Genomic DNA, 25,964 nt, shown 5'->3' on the forward strand with positions numbered 1-25,964 from the left:
ACAGCAACCTAGTTGAAGGAGGAAAGGGGGAGGCAGGGAGAGGGGGATGGGCTTGCTATACCCAAAAAGGCCAACGTCATGACACCTCCCTTCGGGGAAAATCACGGAATTTTCCTTAATATTTACTTATACGCTGTGTCATGACGTTGCCCTGTTGGGGGAGGTTTATTATTTATTTATTTTCAAATTATTTAACCAGTTAGGCTTGTTGAGAACAAGTTCTCATTTGCAACTGCGACCTGGCCAAGATAAAGCATAGAAATTCGACACATACAACAACAGAGTTACACATGGAATAAACAAAACATAGTCAATAATACAGTAGAACAAAATAAAACAAAAAGTCTATATACAGTGAGCGAAAATGAGGTAAGATAAGGGAGTAAAGGCAATAAATAGGCCATGGTGGCGAAGTAATTACAATATAGCAATTAAACACTGGAATGGTAGATGTGCAGAAGATGAATGTGCAAGTAGAGATACTGGGGTGCAAAGGAGCAAGATAAATAAATAAATACAGTATGGGGATGAGGTAGATAGATAGATGGACTGTTTACAGATGGGCTATGTACAGGTGCAGTTATCTGTGAGCTGCTCTGACAGCTGGTGCTTCAAGCTAGTGAGGGAGATATGAGTCTCCAGCTTCAGAGATTTTTGCAGTTTGTTCCAGTCATTGGCAGCAGAGAACTGGAAGGAAAGACGACTAAAGGAGGAATTGGCTTTGTGGGTGACCAGTGAGATATACCTGCTGGAGCACGTGCCGAGTGGGTGCTGATATGGTGACCAGTGAGCTGAGATAAGGTGGGGCTTTACCAAGCAGAGACTTGTAGATAACCTGTAGCCAGTGGGTTTGGCGACGAGTATGAAGCGAGGGCCAACTAACGAGAGCGTACAGGTCGCAATGCAATCAACGTAGTCGAGGATCGGTAGGATGGTCAGTTTTACGAGGGTATGTTTGGCAGCATGAGTGAAGGATGCTTTGTTGCGATATTGGAAGCCAATTCTAGATTTAATTTGGGATTGGAGATGCTTAATGTGAGTCTGGAAGGAGAGTTTACAGTCTAACCAGACACCTAGGTATTTATAGATGTTCACGTATTCTAAGTCAGAGCCGTCCAGAGAAGTGATGCTGGACGGGCGAGCAGGTGCAGGCAGCAATCGGTTGAATAGCATAGTTATACTTGCGTTGAAGAGCAGTTGGAGGCCACAGAAGGAGAGTTGTATGGCATTGAAGCTCGTCTGGAGGTTATTTAACACAGTGTCCAAAGAGGGGCCAGAAGTATACAGAATGGTGCCGTCTGCGTAGAGGTGTACCAGAGAATCACCAGCAGCAAGAGCAACATCACTGATGTATACAGAGAAGAGAGTCGAACCCTGTGGCACCCCCATAGTAACTGCCAGAGGTCCGGACAATAGGCCCTCTGATTTGACACACTGAACTCTATCTGAGAAGTAGTTGGTAAACCAGACAAGGCAATCATTTGAGAAACCAAGGCTGTCGAGTCTGCCAATAGGAATGTGGTGATTGACAGAGTCGAAAGCCTTGGCCAGGTCGATGAATACGGCTGCACAGTAATGTCTCTTATCGATGGCGGTTTAGGACCTTGAGCGTGGCTGAGGTGCACCCATGACCAGCTCTGAAACCAGATTGCATAGCGGAGAAGATACGGTGGGATTCGAAATGGTGGGTAATCTGTTTGTTAATTTGGCTTTCAAAGACCTTAGAAAGACACGGTAGGATAGATATAGGTCTGTAGCAGTTTGGGTCTAGAGTGTCACCCCCTTTGAAGAGGGGGTGACCCTCCATAAATACCTTTCCCCCTTTTTCTCTCCACTCTACAGAAAGGACTCTTGGAAAGCCCTTTGTTAACATAGAGAGAGTATTGTAACATCAAAAGGTTGGGGAAAAGAACACTCTTTAATGTAATCCAACCAGTTGAAAGTGTCTGTTGGTACTTAAAGAATATGATGTCAGATCAGTTGTCGTCTGAGACATTATTACTGATGATAGGATGACAAACTGTATCCTGGAAAGTCTACACATTCTAGTTCAGATTCACATGCAACTGTTGTGCAATTTAAATGTTGAAATATGAAACTATTTGTGAAAAGATTAAATGTAATTTTATCTTTTAAAATGAGAGAATTGTTTTCATAAGTAAAATATGCTCAATCAGTGGCGACTGATGATGTTGTACTGCTGATTCAACTTGTTAGCCAGGGTTCGTGAAGAATTTTACGACGTTCACATGAGACTGAATAATGTGACGATTAATAATTGACTGTTATTGATATAAAAGATTACCAGCTCTTTAAGAGTTTATTCGGAAGATAACAGCTCTATAAACATTCTTCCGTGGTGCCCTGACTTCCTAGTTAATTACATTCACATGATTAGTTTAGGTAATATTAAGGTAATAGGTAATATTAAGGTAATAGGTAATATTATTTACAGAGAATTTATTTCATAAAATAGCATGTGATATCATTTAATCCATAGTAAAGACGCGACAGCTGTTTTTAAATGAGATCCCATATGGGCTGATTTGGCAACAGAAGATATTCAGAGGCGTGAATCCGAGCAGGTTTGAATCAGATCTACCCTACATTAGTTTATTAGTATACTCGACACACAGAGGAAGGGAATGATTCTATATTTACATTGATGTCAGTTAGCAGACAGCCTTATCCAGAGCGTATTACAATAAATGCATTGAGCTGAGGATGTGTAAATACATTACTGTGCAAACAGGCCGGGAACAGACGGAGAGCTTAAGATTTCTATTAGGATGTATGATATTACTGGGTATTAGGACTGAACATTAGAACAGATGCCCTTTCCTGCTGCCCTGCAGATGACACTAGCTCAATAGAGGAGCCTGTCATAAGCACACACACACACCGTGGATAGAGAGGCCTCCGACTCTGGCATACACACACACACGCACAGACTTCGCACGCACAGGATACAGAGGCCTGTGTCTCTGACACTCCAAACAAGCCCCCGCTGCCTCCGCTGACCTAGCTCAGCCCCCTCCTCTACCCTTCCACTCCTCTCCCCCACTGTGACTGACACACCACTCACTGATAACACACTCTCATTCCAGGGCTGGGAGAGCTGTCAGAGGGGAGAGAGACACTCAACAGAGGAAGGAGGGATGGAGGGAGGGAAGAAGGGATGGAGATATCATGAGGAGAGATACTCCTGTGCTGCTGGATGAGGCTACGGACCGACACACACACACACACACACACACACACACACACCACACACACACACACACGCGCCCGCATTCCTCTCCATGTTTTATTTATGGTTCTGTCTCGTCCTCTCTGTGTGATTGACTCTTATCATTTAAATGAAGCAGAAATGTTTTCGCGTTTATAATTAGTTACATTATCACAGGTTTTAGTATAAAGCAGGGCCAGGGCCAAGAGAGGAGTGAAATATCACTGTCTGAAAAGAGAGGAGGGGGAGGAGGATAAAGAGAGAGAGAGGTATAGAGGAGAGAGGGAAGGAGAGAGAGGTATAGAGAAGAGAGGTATAGGGGAGAGAGGGAAGGAGACAGAGGTATAGAGAAGAGAGGTATAGAGAAGAGAGGTATAGAGGAGAGAGGGAAGGAGAGAGAGGTATAGAGGAGAGAGAGGTATAGAGGAGAGAGGGAAGGAGAGAGAGGTATAGAGGATAGAGGGAAGGAGAGAGAGGTATAGAGAAGAGAGGTATAGAGGAGAGAGGGAAGGAGAGAGGTATAGAAAAGAGAGGTATAGAGGAGAGAGGGAAGGAGAGAGAGGTATAGAGGAGAGAGGGAAGGAGACAGAGGTATAGAGAAGAGAGGTATAGAGGAGAGAGGGAAGGAGAGAGAGAGGGGTATAGAGGAGAGAGACATATAGAGGGGATGGAAGGAAGGAAAGAGGTATAGATGAGAGATGGAAGGAAGGAGAGAGGTATAGAGGAGAGAGAGGTATAGAGGTGAGAGGGAAGGAGAGAGAGGTATAGAGGAGAGAGAGGTATAGAGGAGAGAGGGAAGCATAAAGAGGTATAGAGGAGAGAGGGGTATAGAGGAGAGAGGGAAGGAGAGAGAGGTAAAGAGGAGAGAGGGAAGGAAGGAGAGAGAGGTATAGAGGAGAGAGGTATAGAGGAGAGAGGGAAGGAGGAGAGGGAATAGAGAAAGGTATAGAGGAGAGAGGGAAGGAGGGAAGGAGAGAGAGGTATAGCGGAGAGGGAGGTATAGAGGCAAGAGGGAAGGAGAGAGGTATAGAGGAGAGAGGGAAGGAGAGAGGTATAGAGGAGAGAGAGGTATAGAGGAGAGAGGGAAGGAGAAGGATAGAGGAGAGAGAGGTATAGGCGAGAGGGAAGGAGATAGAGGTATAGAGGAGAGAGAGGTATAGAGGAGAGAGGGAAGGAAGGATAGAGGAGAGAGGGTATAGAGGAGAGAGGGAAGGATAGAGGGTATAGAGGAGAGAGGGAAGGAAGGAGAGAGAGGTATAGAGGAGAGAGAGGTATAGAGGCGAGAGGGAAGGAGAGAGAGGTATAGAGGCAAGAGGAAAGGAGAGAGAGGTATAGAGGAGAGAGGGAAGTGAGGAGAGAGAGGTATAGAGGAGAGAGGGAAGGAGAGAGGTATAGAGGAGAGAGGGAAGGAGAGAGAGGTATATAGGAGAGAGGGAAGGGGAGAGAGGTATATAGGAGAGAGGGAAGGAAGGAGAGAGAGGTATAGAGGAGAGAGGGAAGGAAGGAGAGAGAGGTATAGAGGAGAGATGGAAGGAAGGAGAGAGAGGTATAGTGGAGAGAGCGGTATAGAGGAGAGAGAGGTATAGAGGAGAGAGGGAAGGAGAGAGAGGTATAGAGGAGAGAGAGGTATAGAGGAGAGATGGAAGGAAGGAGAGAGAGGTATAGTGGAGAGAGCGGTATAGAGGAGAGAGAGGTATAGAGGAGAGAGGGAAGGAGAGAGAGGTATAGAGGAGAGAGAGGTATAGAGGAGAGAGGGAAGGAGAGAGAGGTATAGAGGAGAGAGGGGAGGAAGGAAGGAGAGAAAGGGAAGGAGAGAGAGGTATAGAGGAGAGAGGGAAGGAGAGAGAGAGGGGTATAGAGGAGAGAGACGTATAGAGGAGATGGAAGGAAGGAAAGAGGTATAGATGAGAGATGGAAGGAAGGAGAGAGGTATAGAGGAGAGAGAGGTATAGAGGTGAGAGGGAAGGATAAAGAGGTATAGAGGAGAGAGAGGTATAGAGGAGAGAGGGAAGGATAAAGAGGTATAGAGGAGAGAGGGGTATAGAGGAGAGAGGGAAGGAGAGAGAGGTAAAGAGGAGAGAGGGAAGGAAGGAGAGAGAGGTATAGAGAGAGAGGTATAGAGGAGAGAGGGAAGGAGGAGAGAGGGAATGAGAGAAAGGTATAGAGGAGAGAGAGGTATAGAGGAGAGAGGGAAGGAGAGAGAGGTATAGCAGAGAGGGAGGTATAGAGGCAAGAGGGAAGGAGAGAGAGGTATAGAGGAGAGAGGGAAGGAGAGAGAGGTATAGAGGAGAGAGAGGTATAGAGGAGAGAGGGAAGGAGAGAGAGGTATAGAGGAGAGAGAGGTATAGAGGAGAGAGGGAAGGAGAGAGTTATAGAGGAGAGAGAGGTATAGAGGAGAGAGGGAAGGATAGAGAGGTATAGAGGAGAGAGGGAAGGAAGGAGAGAGAGGTATAGAGGAGAGAGAGGTATAGAGGAGAGAGAGGTATAGAGGCGAGAGGGAAGGAGAGAGAGGTATAGAGGCGAGAGGAAAGGAGAGAGAGGTATAGAGGAGAGAGGGAAGTGAGGAGAGAGAGGTGGAAGGAAGGAGATAGAGGTATAGAGGAGAGAGAGGTATAGGGAGAGAGGGAAGGAGAGAGAGGTATAGAGGAGGAAGGAAAGAGAGAGGTATAGAGGAGAGAGAGGTATAGAGGAGAGAGGGAAGGAGAGAAAGGTATAGAGGAGAGAGGGAAGGAGAGAGAGGCATAGAGGAGAGGGAAGGGAGGAGAGAGAGGTATAGAGGAGAGAGGTATAGAGGAGAGAGGGAAGGAGAGAGAGGTATAGAGGAGAGAGAGGTATAGAGGCGAGAGGGAAGGAGAGAGAGGTATAGAGGAGAGAGGGAAGGAGAGAGAGGTATAGAGGAGAGAGGGAAGGGAGGAGAGAGAGGTATAGTGGAGAGATGGAAGGAAGGAGAGAGAGGTATAGTGGAGAGAGAGGTATAGAGAAGAGAGAGGTATAGAGGAGAGAGGGAAGGAGAGAGAGAGGGGTATAGAGGAGAGAGGGGAGGAGAGAGGTATAGAGGAGAGAGGGAAGGAAGGAGAGAGAGGTATAGAGGAGAGAGAGGTATAGAGGAGAGAGGGAAGGAGAGAAAGGTATAGAGGAGAGAGAGGTATAGAGGAGAGAGGGAAGGAGAGAGAGGTATAGAGGAGAGAGGTATAGAGGAGAGAGGGAATGAGAGAGAGGTATAGAGGAGAGAGAGGTATAGAGGAGAGAGGGAAGGAGAGAGAGGTATAGAGGCGAGAGAGTTATAGAGGAGAGAGAGAAGGAGAGAGAGGTATAGAGGAGAGAGGGAAGGAGAGAGAGGTATAGAGGCGAGAGGGAAGGAGAGAGAGGTATAGAGGAGAGAGAGGTATAGAGGAGAGAGGGCAGGAGAGAGAGGTATAGAGGAGAGAGAGGTATAGAGGAGAGAGGGAAGGAGAGAGAGGTATAGAGGCGAGAGAGGTATAGAGGAGAGAGAGAAGGAGAGAGAGGTATAGAGGAGAGAGGGAAGGAGAGAGAGGTATAGAGGAGAGAGGGATAGAGGAGAGAGGGAAGGAGAGAGAGAGAGGGAAGGAGAGAGAGGTATAGAGGAGTGAGGGAAGGAGAGAGGTGTAGAGGAGAGAGAGAGTTGTATAGAGGAAAGAGGGAAGGAAAGAGAGGTATAGAGGAGTGAGGGAAGGAGAGAGAGGTATAGAGGAGAGAGAGAGCTATAGAGGAGAGAGGGAAGGAGAGAGAGGGTCGGGAATATAGAGGAGAGAGAGAGGGAGGAGAGAGAGGGTCGGGAATATAGGAGAGAGAGAGAGAGAGAGAGAGGAGAGAGAGGGAAGGAGAGAGAGGGTTGGGAATATAGAGGAGAGAGAGAGAGAGGAGAGAGGGTCGGGAATATAGAGGAGAGAGGGAGCGAGAGGAGAGAGGGAAGGAGAGAGAGGGTCAGGAATATAGAGGAGAGAGAGAGAGAAAGGGAAGGAGAGAGAGGGTCGGGAATATAGGAGAGAGAGAAAGGGAAGGAGAGAGGGAAGGAGAGAGAGGGAGAAAGGGAAGGAGAGAGGGAAGGAGAGAGAGGGTCGGGAATATAGAGGAGAGAGAGAGAGAGGAGAGAGGGAAGGAGAGAGAGGGTCGGGAATATAGAGGAGAGAGAGAGAGAGGAGAGAGGGGAGAGAGGGAAGGAGAGAGAGGGTCGGGAATATAGAGGAGAGAGAGGAGAGAGGGAAGGAGAGAGAGGGTTGGGAATATAGAGGAGAGAGAGAGAGGAGAGAGGGAAGGATAGAGAGGGTTGGGATAATAGAGGAGAGAGAGAAGGAGAGAGGTTTTCGGTGAAAGAGGGAAGGAGAGAGAGGGTCGGGAATCTAGAGGAGAGAGTGAGAGAGAGAGAGAGAGGAGAGAGGGAAAGAGAGAGAGGGTTGGGATAATAGTGTAGAGAGAGAAGGAGAGAGAGGGTCGGGAATCTAGAGGAGAGAGTGAGAGAGAAAGAAAGGGGGAGAGGGATACTGGATATAGAAAGGTGGAATAGAGTCACATGGTGGCTATTGATGCTGTAAAGGAGGTACAGAGGTAAGGAAGCTACAAGCCCTCTCTCTCTCTCCATCTCTCTCTCTCTCTCCATCCCTCTCTCTCTCCATCTCTCTCTCTCTCTCCATCCCTCTCTCTCCCTCCATCCCTCTCCATCCCTCTCTCTCTCTCTCCATACCTCCATCCATCCCTCTCTCTCTCTCTCTCTCTCTCTCTCTCTCTCTCTTCCTCCATCCATCTCCTCTCTCTCTCTCTCTCTCTCTCTCTCTCTCTCTCTCTCTCCCCCCATTTCCCTCTCGTCCATTCTCTCTCTCTCTCCCTCTCTTCCTTTCCTGCTCTCGCTCTCTCTCTCCTCTCTCTCTTGTTCTCTCTCTCTCGTCCTCTCTCTCTTCCTTTCCCTCTCTCTCTTCCTTTCCCTCTATCTCTCTCTTCCTCTCTCTCTCTCTTTCCTCTCTCCCTTTCCCTCTCGTCCACTCTCTCTCTCCCTCTCTTCCTTTCCCTCTCTCTCTCTCTCTCTCTCTCTCTCTCTCTCTCTCTCTCTCTCTCCCTTTCCCTCTCGTCCACTCTCTCTCTCCCTCTCTTCCTTTCCCCCTCTCGCTCTCTCTCTCTCTTCCTCTCTCCCTTTCCTCTCTCCCTTTCCCTCTCGTCTATTCTCTCTCTCTCTCCCTCTCTTCCTTTCCTGCTCTCGCTCTCTCTCTCCTCTCTCTCGTTCTCTCTCTCATCCTCTCTCTCTTCCTTTCCCTCGCTCTCTTCCTTTCCCTCTCTCTCTCTATTCCTCTCTCTCTCTCTTTCCTCTCTCCCTTTCCTTCTCGTCCACTCTCTCTCCCTCTCTTCCTTTCCCCCTCTCTCTCTCTCTCTCTCTTCCTTTCCCTCTCTTCCTTTCCCTCTCTTCATTTCCCTCTCTTCCTTTCCCTCTCTTCCTTTCCTCCCCAATCGTCCCCAATCCCGCTCTCATACTGCCAACTGTAAAGTTTGGTGTGAGATGTTCAACAAGCACATGTCGACATACTTTTGGAAATGTAGTGTAGGTGTACTGATGCTGTTGTTCAAATGCACAGATCACTTTATACATCTTCTCAGAGAAACTACAGGCAGTTCAAGAACTTGGCATCACATTTCTGTCATACTGCTTTGCTGACAACCCAAACCATCTGGCGCCCCAGGTATTCAGCCAATCAGTGGCCGCCGCTGCTCTCCATATCACTCTCTCTCTTGCTCTCTCCCCCTCTCACTCTCTTTATTCCAGCCTCTCTACATCTATAGAGGGGTGTTGTGGAAAAATGTTGACCCCCCATTTAAAACTATAATTGTGTAGTAAAACCATGAAAAGTAGTGCACCTAAGCTGAGATCTGGTGTTCTGATTCACTGAATTGATTTCAAAACAGAATGGAAGTACTCTGAAACACCCAAAGTGGTTCTTCAATGGGAATAATTGTGTTTTTAAGATAGTTGTGTGAAAACACTTTTTTGGTGTTTCAGTCAGGTCTCAAATTTCCCGGAGGCATCAACGGCCATGGCGCATACTGAAGAAGTCAGAAGAACTGCCCACATTTACTTTTCGTCAGCCAACAAGATGAGTAACGAAAAGCAAAATCACTAGCCTATTTAATTTTTTCACCTTTATTTAACTAGGCAAGTCAGTTAAAAACAAATTCTTATTTTCAATGACGGCCTAGGAACAGTGGGTTAAAACGTCTTAGGGATAGGGGGCAGTATTTTCACGTCCGGATGAAAAGCGTGAAAGTAAACTGTCTGTTACTCAGGACCAGAAGCTAGGATACGCATATAATTAGTAGATTTGGATAGGAAACACTCTGAAGTTTCTGAAATGGTTTCTCAAATGATTGCCTCGTCTGGTTTACCAACTTCTTCTCTGATAGAGTTCAGTGTGTCAAATCGGAGGGCCTGTTGTCCGGACCTCTGACAGTCTCTATGGGGATGCCACAGGGTTCAATCATCAGGCCGACTCTCTTCTCTGTATACATCAGTGATGTTGCTCTTGCTGCTGGTGATTCTCTGATACACCTCTCACTGGTCACCCCCAAAGCCAATTCCTTTCCTTCCAGTTCTCTGCTGCCAATGACTGGAACGAACTGCAAAAATCTCTGAAAATCTCTGAATCTCACTAGCTTTAAGTACCAGCTGCAGCTCACAGATCACTACACCTGTACATAGCCCATCTATAAACAGCCCATCTATCTAGCGAACTCTGTGTTGTTGTATGTGTCGAATTGCTATGCTTTATCTTGGCCAGGTCACAGTTGCAACTTGTTCTCAACTAGCCTACCTGGTTAAATAAAGGTGAAATAAAGAAATAAAAATATATATAAATGTTCTATTGGTTACAAGAATTTTGTATAGTAATTTAAATTGAAAAATTTGAAGTTTTGAATCTTGCGTTGTTTTGCGTATCATAAATGGAATGGGTACATTGAAAATCAATTCCCAAATATTTTGCAATTTATATGGTACAGCTGTCAGTTTTTTGGTCCTTAAATTAATTTGGTACATGTTTTTATTTATCAAGTATATTTAAATGCAACATTTATTTAACTAGACAAGAACAAATTCTTATTGACAATGAGGGCCTGCACCGGTCAAACACAGATGATGTTGGGCCTATTGTGCACCGCCCAACAATCACGGTCGGTTGTGATACAGCCTGGATGATCTATTTCTAAAAAAGAAGCCCACTTTAAATCTTAGCTTTTTCACTAGTTCATCCGTATGTTTTTTAAACATGAACTCTTTGTCAATCCAAATGCCCAGATATTTGTAACCGGGAAGCAGATTATTGGGAGAACCATCCAATGAATAAATATCTAGTCCATCTGAAACATTCTGGAGAGAACTACAGAACATCATGTATTTCGTCATTCCCACATTAAGTACAAGTTTTAAACCAACCAGGGCGTTCTGTAAAGTAACAAGGTCAGATTGCCGCTCTAACATAGCCTGGTCAACAGTTGGGACAATGGCATACAGAAGTGTGAATAGAGATGAATATGTTTGACAGTGTTTCCTTCGAGCTACACTCTAAACTCATATCAACTAATATCACATAGACCTAATTAAAATCAGTCAGTTCTTCATTTTAAATCATGTCACGTTCAAATCAGTCAACTCCATGTATCACATTCAACCTCGTTCAAATCCTTCCTTGAGTACGTTCATATGGTCATTCCCAGACAGTCTGCCACTCTGCCCTGCTGATTCATCTACCAGTCACATCATCTACACTGACTGTAATGTAATGTGAAGAATCAGTAGCTCTGTGTCTCACTGTGGGTCTAGATGTCAACAACAGAGAAGCTGGAGCTATTCACGTCTGGGCCCTGTGGCAATTCACCCAGTACACTATCTGCATAGGGCTCGGTTCCTTCTTCTAATTTGGGTATCCTAGCGGTTTGAGCAATGGGCTAGCAGCCGAAATGTCGTCAGTTTGAATCCTCGTGCCGGCAAGGTGAAAAATCTGTTGATCTGTTGAGCAAGGCCCTTAAACCTAACTCCTCCTGGGGTGCTGAACAATGGTGACCCTGGCCGTGACTCAACTCTCCGAGGATGTCTCAGGGGGAGTTTGTCATTACGCAAAAAAATAAATCCAATTCACATGTGTATTGACTTGTACATGTGTGAAATAGGACAAATATGAGCACCCACAAAATTATAATAATAATAATATTCTATTCTACAGTATAAAACAGCTTCAGTAATACTGGACTAAATATAGCTGAGATGATCCTATGCATCTCTCTCTCTCTGAAGGTGTATAAATGTAATTTATGCCAGGCTGATGCCCTCTCTCCTCCCCTGCCAGCGGACAGAGGGCTGGCGTAAAGGTGTCCGCTTCTCTCCACTGCAGCAACCTTGCCTCACCTTCACACAGACACGCACACACTAACACAGATGCTGATACACACACACAAACCTCACCTTCAGTCAGACTGACAATCCGTCTCTGTCATTCTGGGTGGCATTGGGGCCGAGTGAGAGTATGAAGGGAGGGATCAGTAGCGAGGTAGGGGGAGGTCTGACCCTATGCCAGGTACAACTCCCCTTCCTCACTCTCTCCTTCTCTCTTCCTCTCCCTCTCTCTCTCTCTCTCTCTCTCTCTCTCTCTCAATCTTCCTCTTCCTCTCTCTCACTCTCTCTCTCTTGCTCTCTCGCTCTCTCTCTTCCTCTCTCTCTCTTGCTCTCTCGCTCTCTCTCTTCCTCTCTCTCTTGCTCTCTCGCTCTCTCTTCCTCTCTCTCTCTCTCTTCCTCTCTCACTCTCTCTCTCGCTCTCTCTCTTTCCTTACTACTGGCAGCATAGCAGCTCCGACCCAGCGGATCACTGGAGAAGGATAGACATTACCATGGGATGTGTGTTAATACTACACAGTATGTCTCGAGAGTAGCCAGTGGTCCACAGGCAGAGGGACAGCAGGGGTATACTTGTACAACTTGTGTATGACAAATACTGTGAAATGCACAGTAGCTGTTTTTATATCATTCAAATTGTTGTGTGTGTGTGTGTGTGTGTGTGTGTGTGTGTGTGTGTGTGTGTGTGTGTGTGTGTGTGTGTGTGTGTGTGTGTGTGTGTGTGTGTGTGTGTGTCATCACTAACAGTGAGTGCATAAACCTCCAAGCCAACATCCCCTAGAGAGAGAGAGACAAAGACTGTGTGTACAGTTGAAGTCAGAAGTTTACATACACTTAGGTTTGAGTGATTAAAATTCATTTTTCAACCACTCCACGTATTTCTTGTTAAGAAACTATCATTTTGGCAAGTCTGTCAGAACATCTACTTTGTGCATGACACAAGTACTTTTTCCAACAATTGTTTACAGACAGATTATTTCACTTATAATTCACTGTATCACAATTCCAGTGGGTCAGAAGTTTACACACACAATATTGACTGTGTATTTAAACAGCTTGGAAAATTCCAGAAAATGATGTCATGGCTTTGGAAGCATCTGATAGGCTCATTGACATAATGTGAGTCAATTGGAGGTGTACCTGTGTATGTATTTCAAGGCCTACATTCAAACTCAGTGCCTCTTTGCTTGACATCATGATAAAATCAAAAGAAATCAGCCAAGACCTCAGAAATACATTGTAGACCTCCACAAGTCTGTTTCATCCTTGTGAGCAATTTCCAAATGCCTGAAGGCACCACGTTCATCTGTACAAACAATAGTGCGCAAGTATAAACACCATGGGACCACGCAGCCGTAAACATATGTTTCCCATGCCAATAAAGCCCCTTGAATTGAATTGAGAGAAAGAACGAGAGAGAGAGGAAGTGAGAGAGAGAGAGGAGCAGCACAACTCACTTTCAGTACGTTTGAGTAAATTTGACCAACTTTTATGCCTCTGCTTCTAAAAATGAATCTTTTGCTCTTCAATCACAGGGTTTTTCTTTATTTTTTACTACTACATTGTAGAATAGTAGTGAAGACATCAAAACTATGAAATAACACATATGGAATTAAGTAGTAACCAAAAACAAATTTTTTAGATTTTTCAAATTAGCCACCCTTTGCCTTGATGATAGCTTTGCACACAAGTCCATATTATGGCAAGAACAGCTCAAATTGTCACGTCGTGTATGTAGGTGGCAGGGAAGTCAAGCACAGGAGAATTCAACTTGGTATAATTGGAGTATTTTAATAACTTAAAACATAAACTTCAAAACCAAAGTCCATAATAAAATAAATGTGGGTACAAGAACCCGTCGCACACCAATCCATGAAACACGAACATAGCAATAAATCTCTGACAAGAGCGGAAACAGAGGGTTAAATACACAACACTTAATGAATGGGATTGGAATCAGGTGTGTAAAAAGACCAGACAAAACCAATGGAAAATGAAACATAGATCAATGATGGCAAGAAGACCGGTGACGTCGACCGCCGAGCACCACCCGAACATTGAGAGGCATCGACTTCGGCAGACGTTGTGACACAAATAAGCAAAGAGAAATGACAGTCCATCATTACTTTAAGACTTTAGGGTCAGTCAATGCGGAACATTTCAAGAACTTTGAAAGTTTCTTCAAGTGCAGTCGCAAAAACCATCAAGCCGCAGGAAAGGAAAACTCAGAGTTACCTCTGCTGCAGAGGATAAGTTCATTAGAGTTACCAGCCTCAGATTTCAGCCCAAATAAATGCTTCACAGAGTTCAAGTAACAGACACATCTCAACAACAACTGTTCAGAGGAGACTGCGTGAATCAGGCCTTCATGGTTGAATTGCTGCAAAGAAACCACTAATAAAGGACACCAATAAGAAGGAGAGACTTGCTTGGGCCAAGGAACAAGAGCAATGGACATTAGACCGATGGAAATCTGTCCTTTGGTCTGATGAGTCCAAATGTGAAATGTTTGGTTCCAACTGCAGTGTCTCTGTGAGATGCAGAGTAGGTGAACGGATGATCTCTGCATGTGTGGTTCCCACCGTGAAGCATGGAGGAGTGGGTGTGGGGGTGCTTGCTGGTGACACTATTTAGAATTCAAGGCACACTTAACCAGCATGTCTTCCACAGTATTCTGTAGCAATACGCCATCCCATCTGGTTCGCGCTGTCATTTGTTTTTCAACTGGACAATGACTGTGTAAGGTCTGTGCAAGGCTGTGACAGGGCTATTTGACCAAGAAGGAGAGTGATGGAGTGCTGCATCAGATGACCTGGCCTCCACAATCACCCGACCTCAATCAACTGAGATGGTTTGGGATGAGCTGGACCGCAGAGTGAAGGAAAAGCAGCCAACAAGTGTTCAGCATATGTGGGAACTCCTTCAAGACTGTTGGAAAAGCATTCCAAGTGAAGCTGGTTGAGAAAATGCCAAGAGTGTGCAAAGCTGTCATCAAGGGTGGCTACTTTGAAGAATCTCAAATTGAGTTGTTCTACACATTTTTGGTTACTACATGTTTTGATGTCTTCAATATTATTCTACAAGGTAGAAAATAGTCAAAATAAAGAAAAACCCTTGAATGAGTCGGTGTGTCCAAACTTTTGTCTGGTACTGTATATTACAAAACATTATGGGGGATTGGAAATTATTCAGAGAATTACACTGATAGAAGCCACAATCTATCTGCAATATTATTTTTTATAAAATAAGACATGAGAGCAGATGGGAAGAAAGGCAATGTCAACAAGAAAGGCCTGAATGCTGTTAAAGATTAACGTGGGCTGTTTTGCAGTGATGACTGTCTGACACACATTGATGTGATAATGCTGATTTAGACAGGCACATAGGAGACCGCCTCTGGGGTTCTTTAGGCATGCTCCCTCACTGACACACTGATGACTCCCACAGAATATACATCTCTAACTCTGTCTTTCACTGCTCTCTTTCTGTCTCTCTCTCTTTTATACTTTCCCTCCATCACTCTCTTTCTCCGTCACTCTAAGTGGCGTGACCTGCCAGTAGTCTTCAGCAGAAATGTGACACCTAAACAAGTTCCCAGAGCTAGAGAAACAATAAAATGAGACAGAGAAACCGAGGAAATGCAACAGAGATTCCTCCTCTCGCACCTACCTTCCCCCCCCTCACCTCCCTTCTCATCTACCCTACCTCCTCCCCCTCTCCTCCCTCCTCACCTACCCCCCCTCACCTCCCTTCTCATCTACCTCCTCCCCCTCTCACCTACCTCCTCCCCCTCACCTCCCCTCTCACCTACCTCCCACCCACTCTCCCATCCTCCTACCTCCCTCCTCCTCGCAACCCCCTCATCACCTCCCTCCTCCCCTCTCACCAACCTCCTCCCCCCCTCACCTAGTTAGTTGGCGCAGATCATTTAGGCCAAATTGAAAACCCTAGTCATTTGCGACTCCATTAACCGTAGTATTAGACTTTAACTTCTTCAATATAGGGGGCGCTCTTTGAATTTTTGGATAAAAAAACGTTCCCGTTTTAAACAAGATATTTTGTCACGAAAAGATGCTTGACTATGCATATAATTGACAACTTTGGAAAGAAAACACTCTGACGTTTCCAAAACTGCAAAGATATTGTCTGTGAGTGCCACAGAACTAATGCTACAGGCGAAACCAAGATGAATTTTCATACAGGAAATGCCCCAGATTTTGAATGCGCTGTGTTCCAATGTCTCCTTATATGGCTGTGAATGCGCCAGGAATGAGCCTACACTTTCTGTCGTTTCCCCAAGGTGTCTGCAGCATTGTGACGTATTTGTAGGCATATCATTGGAAGATTGACCATAAGAGACTACATTTACCAGGTGTCCGCTTGGTGTCCTCCGTTGAAATTATTGTGCAATCTCCAGCTGCGTCCATTTTTCCATTTGGTTCAGAGGAGAAAGGCAACTGCCACAAATGATTTATCATCGAATAGATATGTGAAAAACACCTTGAGGATTGATTCTAAACAACGTTTGCCATGTTTCTGTTGATATTATGGAGTTAATTTGGAAAAAAGTTTGGCGTTGTAATGACTGAATTTTCGGGGGGTTTTCTTAGCCAAACGTGATGAACAAAACGGAGCGATTTCTCCTACACATATAATCTTTTTGGAAAAACGGAACATTTGCTATCTAACTGAGAGTCTCCTCATTGAAAACATCCAAAGTTCTTCAAAGGTAAATAATTTTATTTGAATGCTTTTCTTGTTTTTGTGAAAATGTTGCCTGCTGAATGCTAGGCTTAATGCTAAGCTAGCTATCAATACTCTTACACAAATGCTTGTGTAGCTATGGTTGAAAAGCATATTTTGAAAATCTGAGATGACAGTGTTGTTAACAAAAGGCTAAGCTTGTGAGCCAATATATTTATTTAATTTAATTTGCGATTTTCATGAATAGTTAATGTTGCGTTATGCTAAGCTTGAGGCTATGAATGCGCTCCCGGATACGGGATTGCTCGACGCTAGAGGTTAAATAATCATACAGCGATCATACATTGTTTACCAGGAGGCAGGGCTACCGACGTTAAGGCTAATCTGAAGATGGTGCTGGCTAAAGCTAAAACTGGCGAGTGTAGAGAGTATAGGGATATTGTTATCCACGTCGGCACCAACGATGTTAGGATGAAACAGTCAGAGGTCACCAAGCGCAACATAGCTTCAGCGTGTAAATCAGCTACAAAGATATGTCGGCATCGAGTAATTGTCACTGGCCCCCTCCCAATTAGGGGGAGTGATGAGAACTACAGCACACTCACAACTCAATCGCTGGTTGAAAACTGTTTTCTACCCCCCACCAAAAGATAGAATTTGTAGATATTTGGCCCTCTTTCTTGGACTCACACACAAACCGGACCAAGCCTGGCCTTCTGAGGAGTGACGGACTCCATCCTAGCTAGAGGGGTGCTCTCAACTTATCTGACATAGAGTAGTCAGAGCCCTGTCTATCTCCACAATAAGATAAAGGTGCAGGCCAGGCAGCAGGCTGTTAGCCAGCCTGCCAGCTTAGTGGAGTCTGCCACTAGCACAGTCAGTGTAGTCAGCTCAGCTATCCCCATTGAGACCGTGTCTGTGCCACAATCTAGGTCGGGCAAAACAAAACATGGCGGTGTTCGCCTTAGCAATCTCACTAGGATAAAGACCTCCTCCATTCCTGTCATCATTGAAAGAGATTGTGATATCTCGCATCTCAAAATAGGGTTACTTAATGTTAGATCCCGTACTTCCAAGGCAGTCATAGTCAATGAACTAAACACTGATCATAATTTTGATGTGATTGGCCCGACTGAAACAAGGCTCAAGCCTGATGAATTTACTCTGTTAAATGAGGCCTCACCTCCTGGTTACACTAGTGACCATATCTCCTATTCATCCCGCAAAGGCGGGGTTGTTGCTGACATTTGTGACAGCAAATTTCAATTTACAAAAAACAAAAGACTGTTCTTTCGTCTTTTGAGCTTCTAGTCATGAAATCTATGCAGCCTATGCAATCACTTTCTATAGCTCCTGTTTACAGGCCTCCTGGGCCATATACAGCGTTCCTCACTGAGTTCCCGGAATTCCTAGCGGACGTTGTCATGGCAGATTATAGTCAGCAAAAATGTGAATATTATATTAACATGGAAAAGTCCACAGACCCACTCCAAAAGGCTTTTGGAGCCGTCATCGACTCAGTGGGTTTTATCCAACATGTCTACGGACCTACTCATTGCCACTGTCATACCCTGGATCTAGTTTTGTCCCATGGAATAAATATTGTGGATCTAAATGTTTTTCCTCCTAATCCTGGACTATCAGACAACCATCTTAATATATTTGCAATCACAACAAATAATCTGCTCAGACCCCAACCAAGGATCATCAAAAGCTGTGCTATAAATTCTCAGACAACCCAAAGATTCCTAGACACCCTTCCAGACTCCCTCACCTACCCAAGGACGTCCAAGGACAAAAATCAGTTAACCACCTAACTGAGGAACTAAATTTAACCTTGTGTAATATCCTAGATGCAGTCGCAACCCTAAAAACAAAAACATATGTCATAAGAAACTAGCTCCCCGGTATACAGAAAATACCCGAGCCCTGAAGCAGACTTCCAGAAAATGGGAACGGAAATGATGCTCCACCAAACTGGAAGTCTTCCGACTAGCATGGAAAGACAGTGCCGTGCAGTATCGAAGAGCCCTCACTGCTGCTCCATCATCCTATTTTCTCAACTTAATTGAGGAGAATAAGAACAATCCCAAATGGATTTTGAAAACTGTCGCAAATGTTCTCTTCAGCAGTGATAAATTCATGAACTTCTTTGATGAAAAGATCATGATCCTTAGAAAGCAAATTACGGACTCTTTGAATCTGAGAATTTCTCCAAAGCTCAGTTGTCCTGAGTCTGCACAGAACTGAAGTTGAGACACTCAAGTTTTTTAATCCTGTATCGCTTGACACATTCATGAAAATAGTCATGGCCTCTGAAACGTCAAGCTACATACTGGACCCTATTCCAACTAAACTACTAAGAGCTACTTCCTGTGCTTGGCCCTCCTATGTTGAACATAATAAACGGCTCTCTATCCACCGGATGTGTACCAAACTCACTAAAAGTGTCAGAAATAAAGGCTCTCTTGAAAAAAGCCAAACCTTGAACCAAAAAAAATGTTTTTTTTAAACTATCTCCAATTTCTTTCAAAACATTGGGAAAAAGCTGTTGCGCAGCAACTCACAGCCTTCCAGAAGACAAATAATGTATACAAAATGCTTCAGTCTGGTTTTAGTTCTCCTCATAGCACTGAGACTGCACTCGTGAAGGTGGTAAATTACCTTTTAATGGCATCAGACCAAGGCTCTACATCTGTCCTCGTGCTCCTAGACCTTAGCGCTGCTTTTGACACGATTGATCACCACATTCTTTTGGAGAGATTAGAAACCCTAATTGGTCTGCATGGAAAAGTTATTGCCTGGTTTAGATTTTATCTGTCTGAAAGATATCGGTTTGTCTCTGTGGATGATTTGTCGTCTGACAAATCAATTGTACATTTCGGCGTTCCTCAAGGTTCCGTTATAGGACCACTGCTCGTTTCACTATATATTCTACCTCTTGGTGATCCATGCTCTAATCCATGCTTTTGTCACTTCTAAATTGGACTACTGCAATGCTCTACTCTCCGGCTACCAGGATAAAGCACTACATAAACTTCATTTAGTGCTCAACATGGCTGCTAGAATCCTGACTAGAACCCCCAAAAAGTATCATATTACTCCAGTGATAGTCTCTCTGAATTGGCTTCCTGTTAAGGCTGTGGGTGATTTCAAGGTTTTTACCGCTAACCTACAAATCATGACAAGGGCTTGCTCCTACCTATCACTCTGATCTGGTCCTGCCATACATACCTACAGATACGCTACGGTCACAATATGCAGGTCTCCTTATTGTCCCTAGAATTTCTAAGCAAATAACTGGAGGCAGGGCTTTCTTCAATAGAGCTCCATTTTTATGGAATGGTCTGCCTATCCAGTTGCAGACTCGGTCTCAACCTTTAAGTCATTACTGAAGAATCATCTCTTCAGTCGGTCCTATGATTGAGTGTAGGCTGACCCAGGTGTGCGAAGGTGAACGGCAAGGCACTGGAGCCATGAACCGCCCATTAAAAATCCTACAATGGGATCTTCTTGATTTTTTTTCTCATTTTGTCTGTCATAGTTGAAGTGTACCTATGAGGAAAATTACAGGCCTCTCATCTTTTTAAGTGGGAGAACTTGCACAATGGTGGCTGACTAAATACTTTTTTTGCCCCACTGTAAGTGCTCTTAAGTGATTCTAGAAGTCCCAAACAAAAAATGATCACACTCCTCAGGCTCCTCAGTCCTGCACAACACAATCTCTGAATTACAGCAGTGGGCACAGTCTGGTTATATATGAAAAGTGTGTGTGTATGTGTGTCGAGCATGCCTGTGTGTGTATGTACATGCCCATGTGTATGCCTGCGTGTGCGTGCCTTTGTGTGTGTGCCTTTGTGTTTGTGTGTGTGTGTGTGTGTGTGTGTGTGTGTGTGTGTGTGTGTGTGTGTGTGTGTGTGTGTGTGTGTGTGTGTGTGTGTGTGTGTGTGTGTGTGTGTGGCCCCCTGCACCCACAGCTGGTCCAAAGCAGATGTTTACCAGTATAATTACCCTCCAGACCATACGTCATCTCCAGCCTCTAGATGTGTAGTGACACCAGTTCAACACAGACCTGCTGTGGTTCTCAGGGAGCACATTCATTTCAATACTCTTACTGTTTATTGGCCAGAAAATAAAATATGGTCAGACACTTACAGAAGAAAACACAAAAGGTGCAAACACACAGACACAAACAAGCAAACACACACACACATCGAGTTAAGTAAAAAGTAAAACATTTCTACAGGTGTACAAAATACTGTCATCATAATGACGTAGCTAACATGACAACATATATCACTTAATTGTCTTAAATAGGGGCAGAGTGTGTATGGTATTTATCCACTCCTGTTCAAAACACAGGTCAGTGTAGGGCAGGGAAGGGTAGATAGATAGGTATGGGAAGCCGGTTTTTACCTGTAGAGCTAGGTGGGTCCACCTGTCCACTGTGAGTCTGCCCTGGGTGCTGAAGGTCAGAGTGCCAACCTGACTGCTGGGCTGACCGTACTGTAGTTTGACTGCAGACTCAGACACGGTCAACAGGAACACCAACCGCTCTTCTGAACTCTTCTCCAACACCATCCTGAACATAGAGAGACAGGGTCACAAACACACACACAACAACTTACACACACCCTATGTGCCCACTGGACTATAACAAGCTAAATCAAGTGTGTTACTGCGGGCTGGAACAAAAGCCTGCCCACTCAATGAAGACCATAGAGGGGCTATAAAACAACGAAGGATTCCAGAATAGGGTGAATATGGTCAGGGAGAAATCCAAACTAGTCGAATCGGAATGAATGGCAGTAGAAGCGTAATCCTGGTTTTACTTATGCAGGAAAATAAAAGTCAGGCACGTGATGCATCAGAAATGATGTAACAAAATGTAATGATTGTTAACCTAAAATATTGTCAACCTAGAATATGATCATATAGTTATAAACAGTTTATAACAGTTTTATACCCCTTTTCTGTATAGCCTCTAAAATATATGTAAACAGACTATAAATGTAAAAAAAAATGTTTTCCTGGAAACCTGTGACTGCTAATATATGTTACAATACTTGTTCCATTTCCAACTTGTCTAAGTCCTCTCATTAACTGATGTCAGACAGTGTCTGTGGATTGACTGTTTGATTGGAATGTTGGCATATTGGCAGTTAGTACAAAAACAACTGCATCATTTTACACATTATCTTATCACAGCACTGGCAAACCATGGTTGTTGACCAACTCCCTGACCACAATGGCTGGCTTTTATACCGTCATTAAAAAGGTTCATGTTGATTCTAGTATTCTAACGACTAATTCCTTGGTGAAGACCCCTGGTCCAGACAGACTGTTTGTTTCCACAGAGGGTAAGATCCACTCTAACAAACACATGAGGGTGATTGTGACATTTACTCATATCCATATTTACCATGATTTCCTCCTGCTGTTACAGTGGTGTAAAGGAGCAGCCACCCACACACTCTGTGTCATATTAAACATCATCAAACACATTTTATGGGAAACTCCTACTTTTAATGAACACCGGCCAACACATCCAATAAATCACCAGTGTGAGTTGTGTGTGTGTGTGTGTGTGTGTGTGTGTGTGTGTGTGTGTGTGTGTGTGTGTGTGTGTGTGTGTGTGTGTGTGTGTGTGTGTGTGTGTAGTGTGTGTGTACTGTGTGTGTGTGTTGTTTGTGTCCCAGCCCTGCCTACCTGCCGGTTCAGTTCAGTCCAGATAACTTGAGAAAATGAAGTAAGGGCAGAGGGGACAGGATAGAGGGGACAGGACAGAGGGGAGGGGACAGTGGAAAAGGGGAGGGGACAGGACAGAGGGGAGGGGACAGGACAGAGGGGAGGGGACAGGGCAAAGGGGAGGGGACAGGACAGAGGGGACAGGACAGAGGGGAGGGGACAGGACAGAGGGGAGGGGACAGGACAGAGGGGAGGGGACAGGGACAGAGGGGACAGGACAGGGGGACAGGACAGAGGGGAGGGGACAGGGGACAGGGGACAGGACAGAGGGGGAGGGGACAGGACAGAGGGGAGGGATGGGACAGGGGGACAGGACAGGGGAGGGGACAGGGCAAGGGGAGGGGACAGGGACAGGGGAGGGGACAGGACAGGACAGGGGGAGGGGACAGGACAGGGGGAGGGGAGGGGGGCAGGACTCAGGGGACAGGGACAGGGCAGGGGAGGGGACAGGGCAGGGGGAGGGGACAGGGCAAGGAGGGGAGGGGACAGGACAGAGGGGAGGGGACAGGACAGGGGAGGGGACAGGACAGAGGGGACAGGGGGGACAGAGCAGGGGGACAGAGCAGAGGGGGACAGGACAGAGGGGACGGGGACAGGGAGGGGACAGGACAGAGGGGAGGGGACAGGGCAAAGGGGACAGGGACAGGGCAGAGGGGAGGGGACAGGGCAGGGGGGGGACAGGGCAGAGGGGACAGGGCAGAGGGGAGGGGGTGGACAGGACAGGGAGAGGGAGGGGACAGGGAGGGGACAGGGAGGGGAGGGGACAGGGCAGAAGGGAGGGGACAGGGCAGAGGGGACAGGACAGAGGAGGGGAGGGGGGGAGGGGACAGGGCAGAGGGGAGGGGCAGGGGGAGGGCAGAGGGGAGGGGACAGAGCAGAGGGGACAGGGCAGAGGGGAGGGGGCGGAGCAGAGGGGACAGGGCAGAAGGGACAGGGCAGAGGGGAGGGGACAGAGCAGAGGGGAGGGACAGGACAGAGGGGTCTTCTCAGGGTGTGTGTGGGTGTGTGTCTGGACTTGCGTGCATGCCTGCGTGGGTACAGATGGGTGTGTGTGTGGAAGGGGACAGGACAGATCCTGAGTCTGGCATACAGGACATCAAATCAAATCAAATCAAATTTATTTATATAGCCCTTCGTACATCAGGGTGACAGGACAATGCAGGGGAGGGGTGGCTACAGGGCAAAACCTAGGGGAGAGGAACCAGGCTATGTGGGGGGCAGGGCAAAGGGGAGGGTAGGATTATAACAGAACATGGGATGTTCAAATGTTCATAAATGGGGTCAGGACAGAACAGGAAACTGGACAGGACAGAGGTGGACTGGGGACAGCAAGGAGTCATCATGTCAAGGGTCCTGGGGCATGGTCCTAGGGCTCAGGGTTGAAACTGGAGCAGGGGCCAGGGGACTGGGGACAGAAGGAGTCATCATGTCAGGTAGTCCTGGGGCACAGGGCAGGTCCTCCGAGGGGAGAAGGACAGAATTAGAGGGACAGGACACCGAGGGGAGGAGAAGTACTCCAGATATAACAAACTGGACACATAAACTAGGGGAGGGAGACAGGAGGGGTCAGGACAGAGTGGCCCCAGGGGACAGGGCCAAACAGGAAGGACCCCACCCACTTAGCCAGGGGAGGGGACAGGGCAGAGGGGGAGGGGACAGGGCAGAGAGACAGGGCAGAGGGAGGTGACAGGACAGAGGGGAGCAGGGACTCAGGGGGAGGGACAGGGGAGGGGGAGGACTCAGGGGACAGGGAAGCCTTTCCGTTCAGGGCAGAGGGGACAGAGCAGAGGGGACCGAGCAGAGGGGACAGGGCAGAGGGGAGGGGACAGAGCAGAGGGGACAGGACCAAATCAGAGGGGAGGAGCAAGCCCATGAGCAGAGGGGTGTAGGGAGGCTAGACAGAGCAGGGGAAAGAGAGCATTGCAGTAGGGGGACAAAAGCATGGATTAATTTTTCTGGGACAGACAGAGCAGAGGGGGACCCCTGGGTAGGGCCCGACCATAAACCAGGACTGCATGAGAGAGCCCCAGCAAGCCAGTGACTCAGCCCCTGTAACAGGGTTAGGCAGAGAATCCCAGTGGAAAGACCAGTTTATTTAGTGCTTTACCGGCCAGGCAGAGACAGCAAGGGTGGATTAATTTTTCTGCAGAGGGGACAAAGATGAGTTCTTCAAAAGGGGTCAGAGGGGAGGGGATGACTGTACAGAGCAGATTCAACAGGGTTTCTTGGGACAGAACAAGGTTTTACCGAGGGCAGAGGGGGGCTTCACCATGTTTCAGAGGGGTATCATCCCATAGCAGGACAGTTAACATTATGTTTTCGCAGAGGGGACAGGGCAGAAGGGAGACAAACTGATATCTTTCCGAGGGGACAGAACTTGGATTAATAGACAGAATGGGGTATCAAAAGCAGCACTAAGGTCTAGGATGTTCTTCAGGACAGATGCAGAGGGTGAGGGACAACTTGTCTTCAGGAAGGCAGAAGCATGTTTTTGAGAGGAATGGAAGATTCTTGAGTTTCTTTGCTGGTTTGGTCTCCGGTGGACTTAAACTGGGGCCAGTCTTCAGTCAGGGTGTGTGTCTGGAAGAGATATAGTACTTGCGTGCATGCCTGCGTGGGTACCAGTTTAAAGAGGAGTCTGAGCATGTGAATGTGTGTGTGTGGTTAGCTGGTATCAAGTGTCTAGGGTGAGAAAAATAGGATGATCAGCGACACACCTTTTAGTGTCATGTTATCCTGAGTCTGGCATTGCTTCACTGATAGGTATTTTCTTATGAGAAACTCCCTTAGGAGAATAAAACCAGCTCACTCCCTCCCTGGTCCTTATTAGCACAGCAACAGAACTAAACTTAACAGTGACCTTATCCTTACCCCTAACCTAAAGCCTGACCATAACCTTACATTAAGAACAAATAGGTTCAATCAATTCTGATGACATAGCAGATTTAGTCTTTTGGAACATGGCTCTCTAGTAACTACCTGTTGAGCTGACAGTGTGTAGACATCCTTCTCTCTCTGGCCATTCATCACTCTGGTCCCCCTCCTCCTCCCCACTCCCCTCCTCCTCCCCGGTCCCCCTCCTCCTCCCCGGTCCCCTCACCTCCCCATCTACTCTCCCATGCCCGCCTCCCCGCCCCCCCCCCTCCCCTCCTCCTCCTCCCCACTCCCCTCCTCCTCACCGGTCCCCCTACTCCTCCCCGGTCCCCTCACCTCCCCATCTACTCTCAACTGCCCGCTCCCCTGCCTCCCCCCCCCTCCTCCTCCCCACTCCCCTCCTCCCCATCCCCGGTCCCCTCACCTCCCCATCTACTCTCCCATGCTTGCTCCCCCCCTACTCCCCCCCCCGCCTCCCCCTCCTCCTCCCCACTCCCCTCCTCCTCCCCACTCCCCTCCTTCTCCCCGGTCCCCTCACCTCCCCATCTACTCTCCCATGCCCGCTCCCCTCCTCCTCCCCACCTCCTCCCCGGTCCCCCTCCTCCTCCCCGGTCCCCTCACCTCCCCATCTACTCTCCCATGCCCGCTCCCCCCCCCCCCCTCCTCCTCCCCACTCCCCTCCCCCCTCCCCTCCCCATCTACTCCCCATGCCCGTCCCCCCCCTCCTCCTCCCCACTCCCCTCCTCCTCCCCATCTACTCTCCCATGCCCGCTCCCCCTCTCCAATCCCCCTCTCTACTCTGTCATTTTCTAGGAAAACAAAGTGCTCTTTGAGTGGATGCTCCCTCTACACGCGGAGAAACACACAGGGCAATCTTTCTCCCATTGATCTAAACTAGCCACAGCTGCTGGTATGATAACACACACACACAATACACCGACACATACACACAGTGTAACACACACACAGGCACTAATGGTCACTGGAATTCCTGTTTTGTGTCTGTTTGTTATAATTTTATAT

At 46.8% G+C, this 25,964-nt stretch overlaps 1 protein-coding gene across 1 annotated transcript in view; it reads right to left on the bottom strand.

Moving 5' to 3' along the window:
• LOC135507509 (usherin-like) overlaps positions 1 to 25,964 on the bottom strand; it is a 474,271-nt gene that overhangs the window by 442,587 nt on the left and 5,720 nt on the right. The window contains 1 exon segment of the mRNA XM_064927019.1: positions 20,736 to 20,901. Coding sequence (XP_064783091.1) covers positions 20,736 to 20,901 — 166 coding nt within the window.

Source organism: Oncorhynchus masou, chromosome 21 (genome assembly GCF_036934945.1).
Source record: "Oncorhynchus masou masou isolate Uvic2021 chromosome 21, UVic_Omas_1.1, whole genome shotgun sequence".
In the NCBI taxonomy this organism is placed as follows: Eukaryota; Metazoa; Chordata; class Actinopteri; order Salmoniformes; family Salmonidae; genus Oncorhynchus; species Oncorhynchus masou.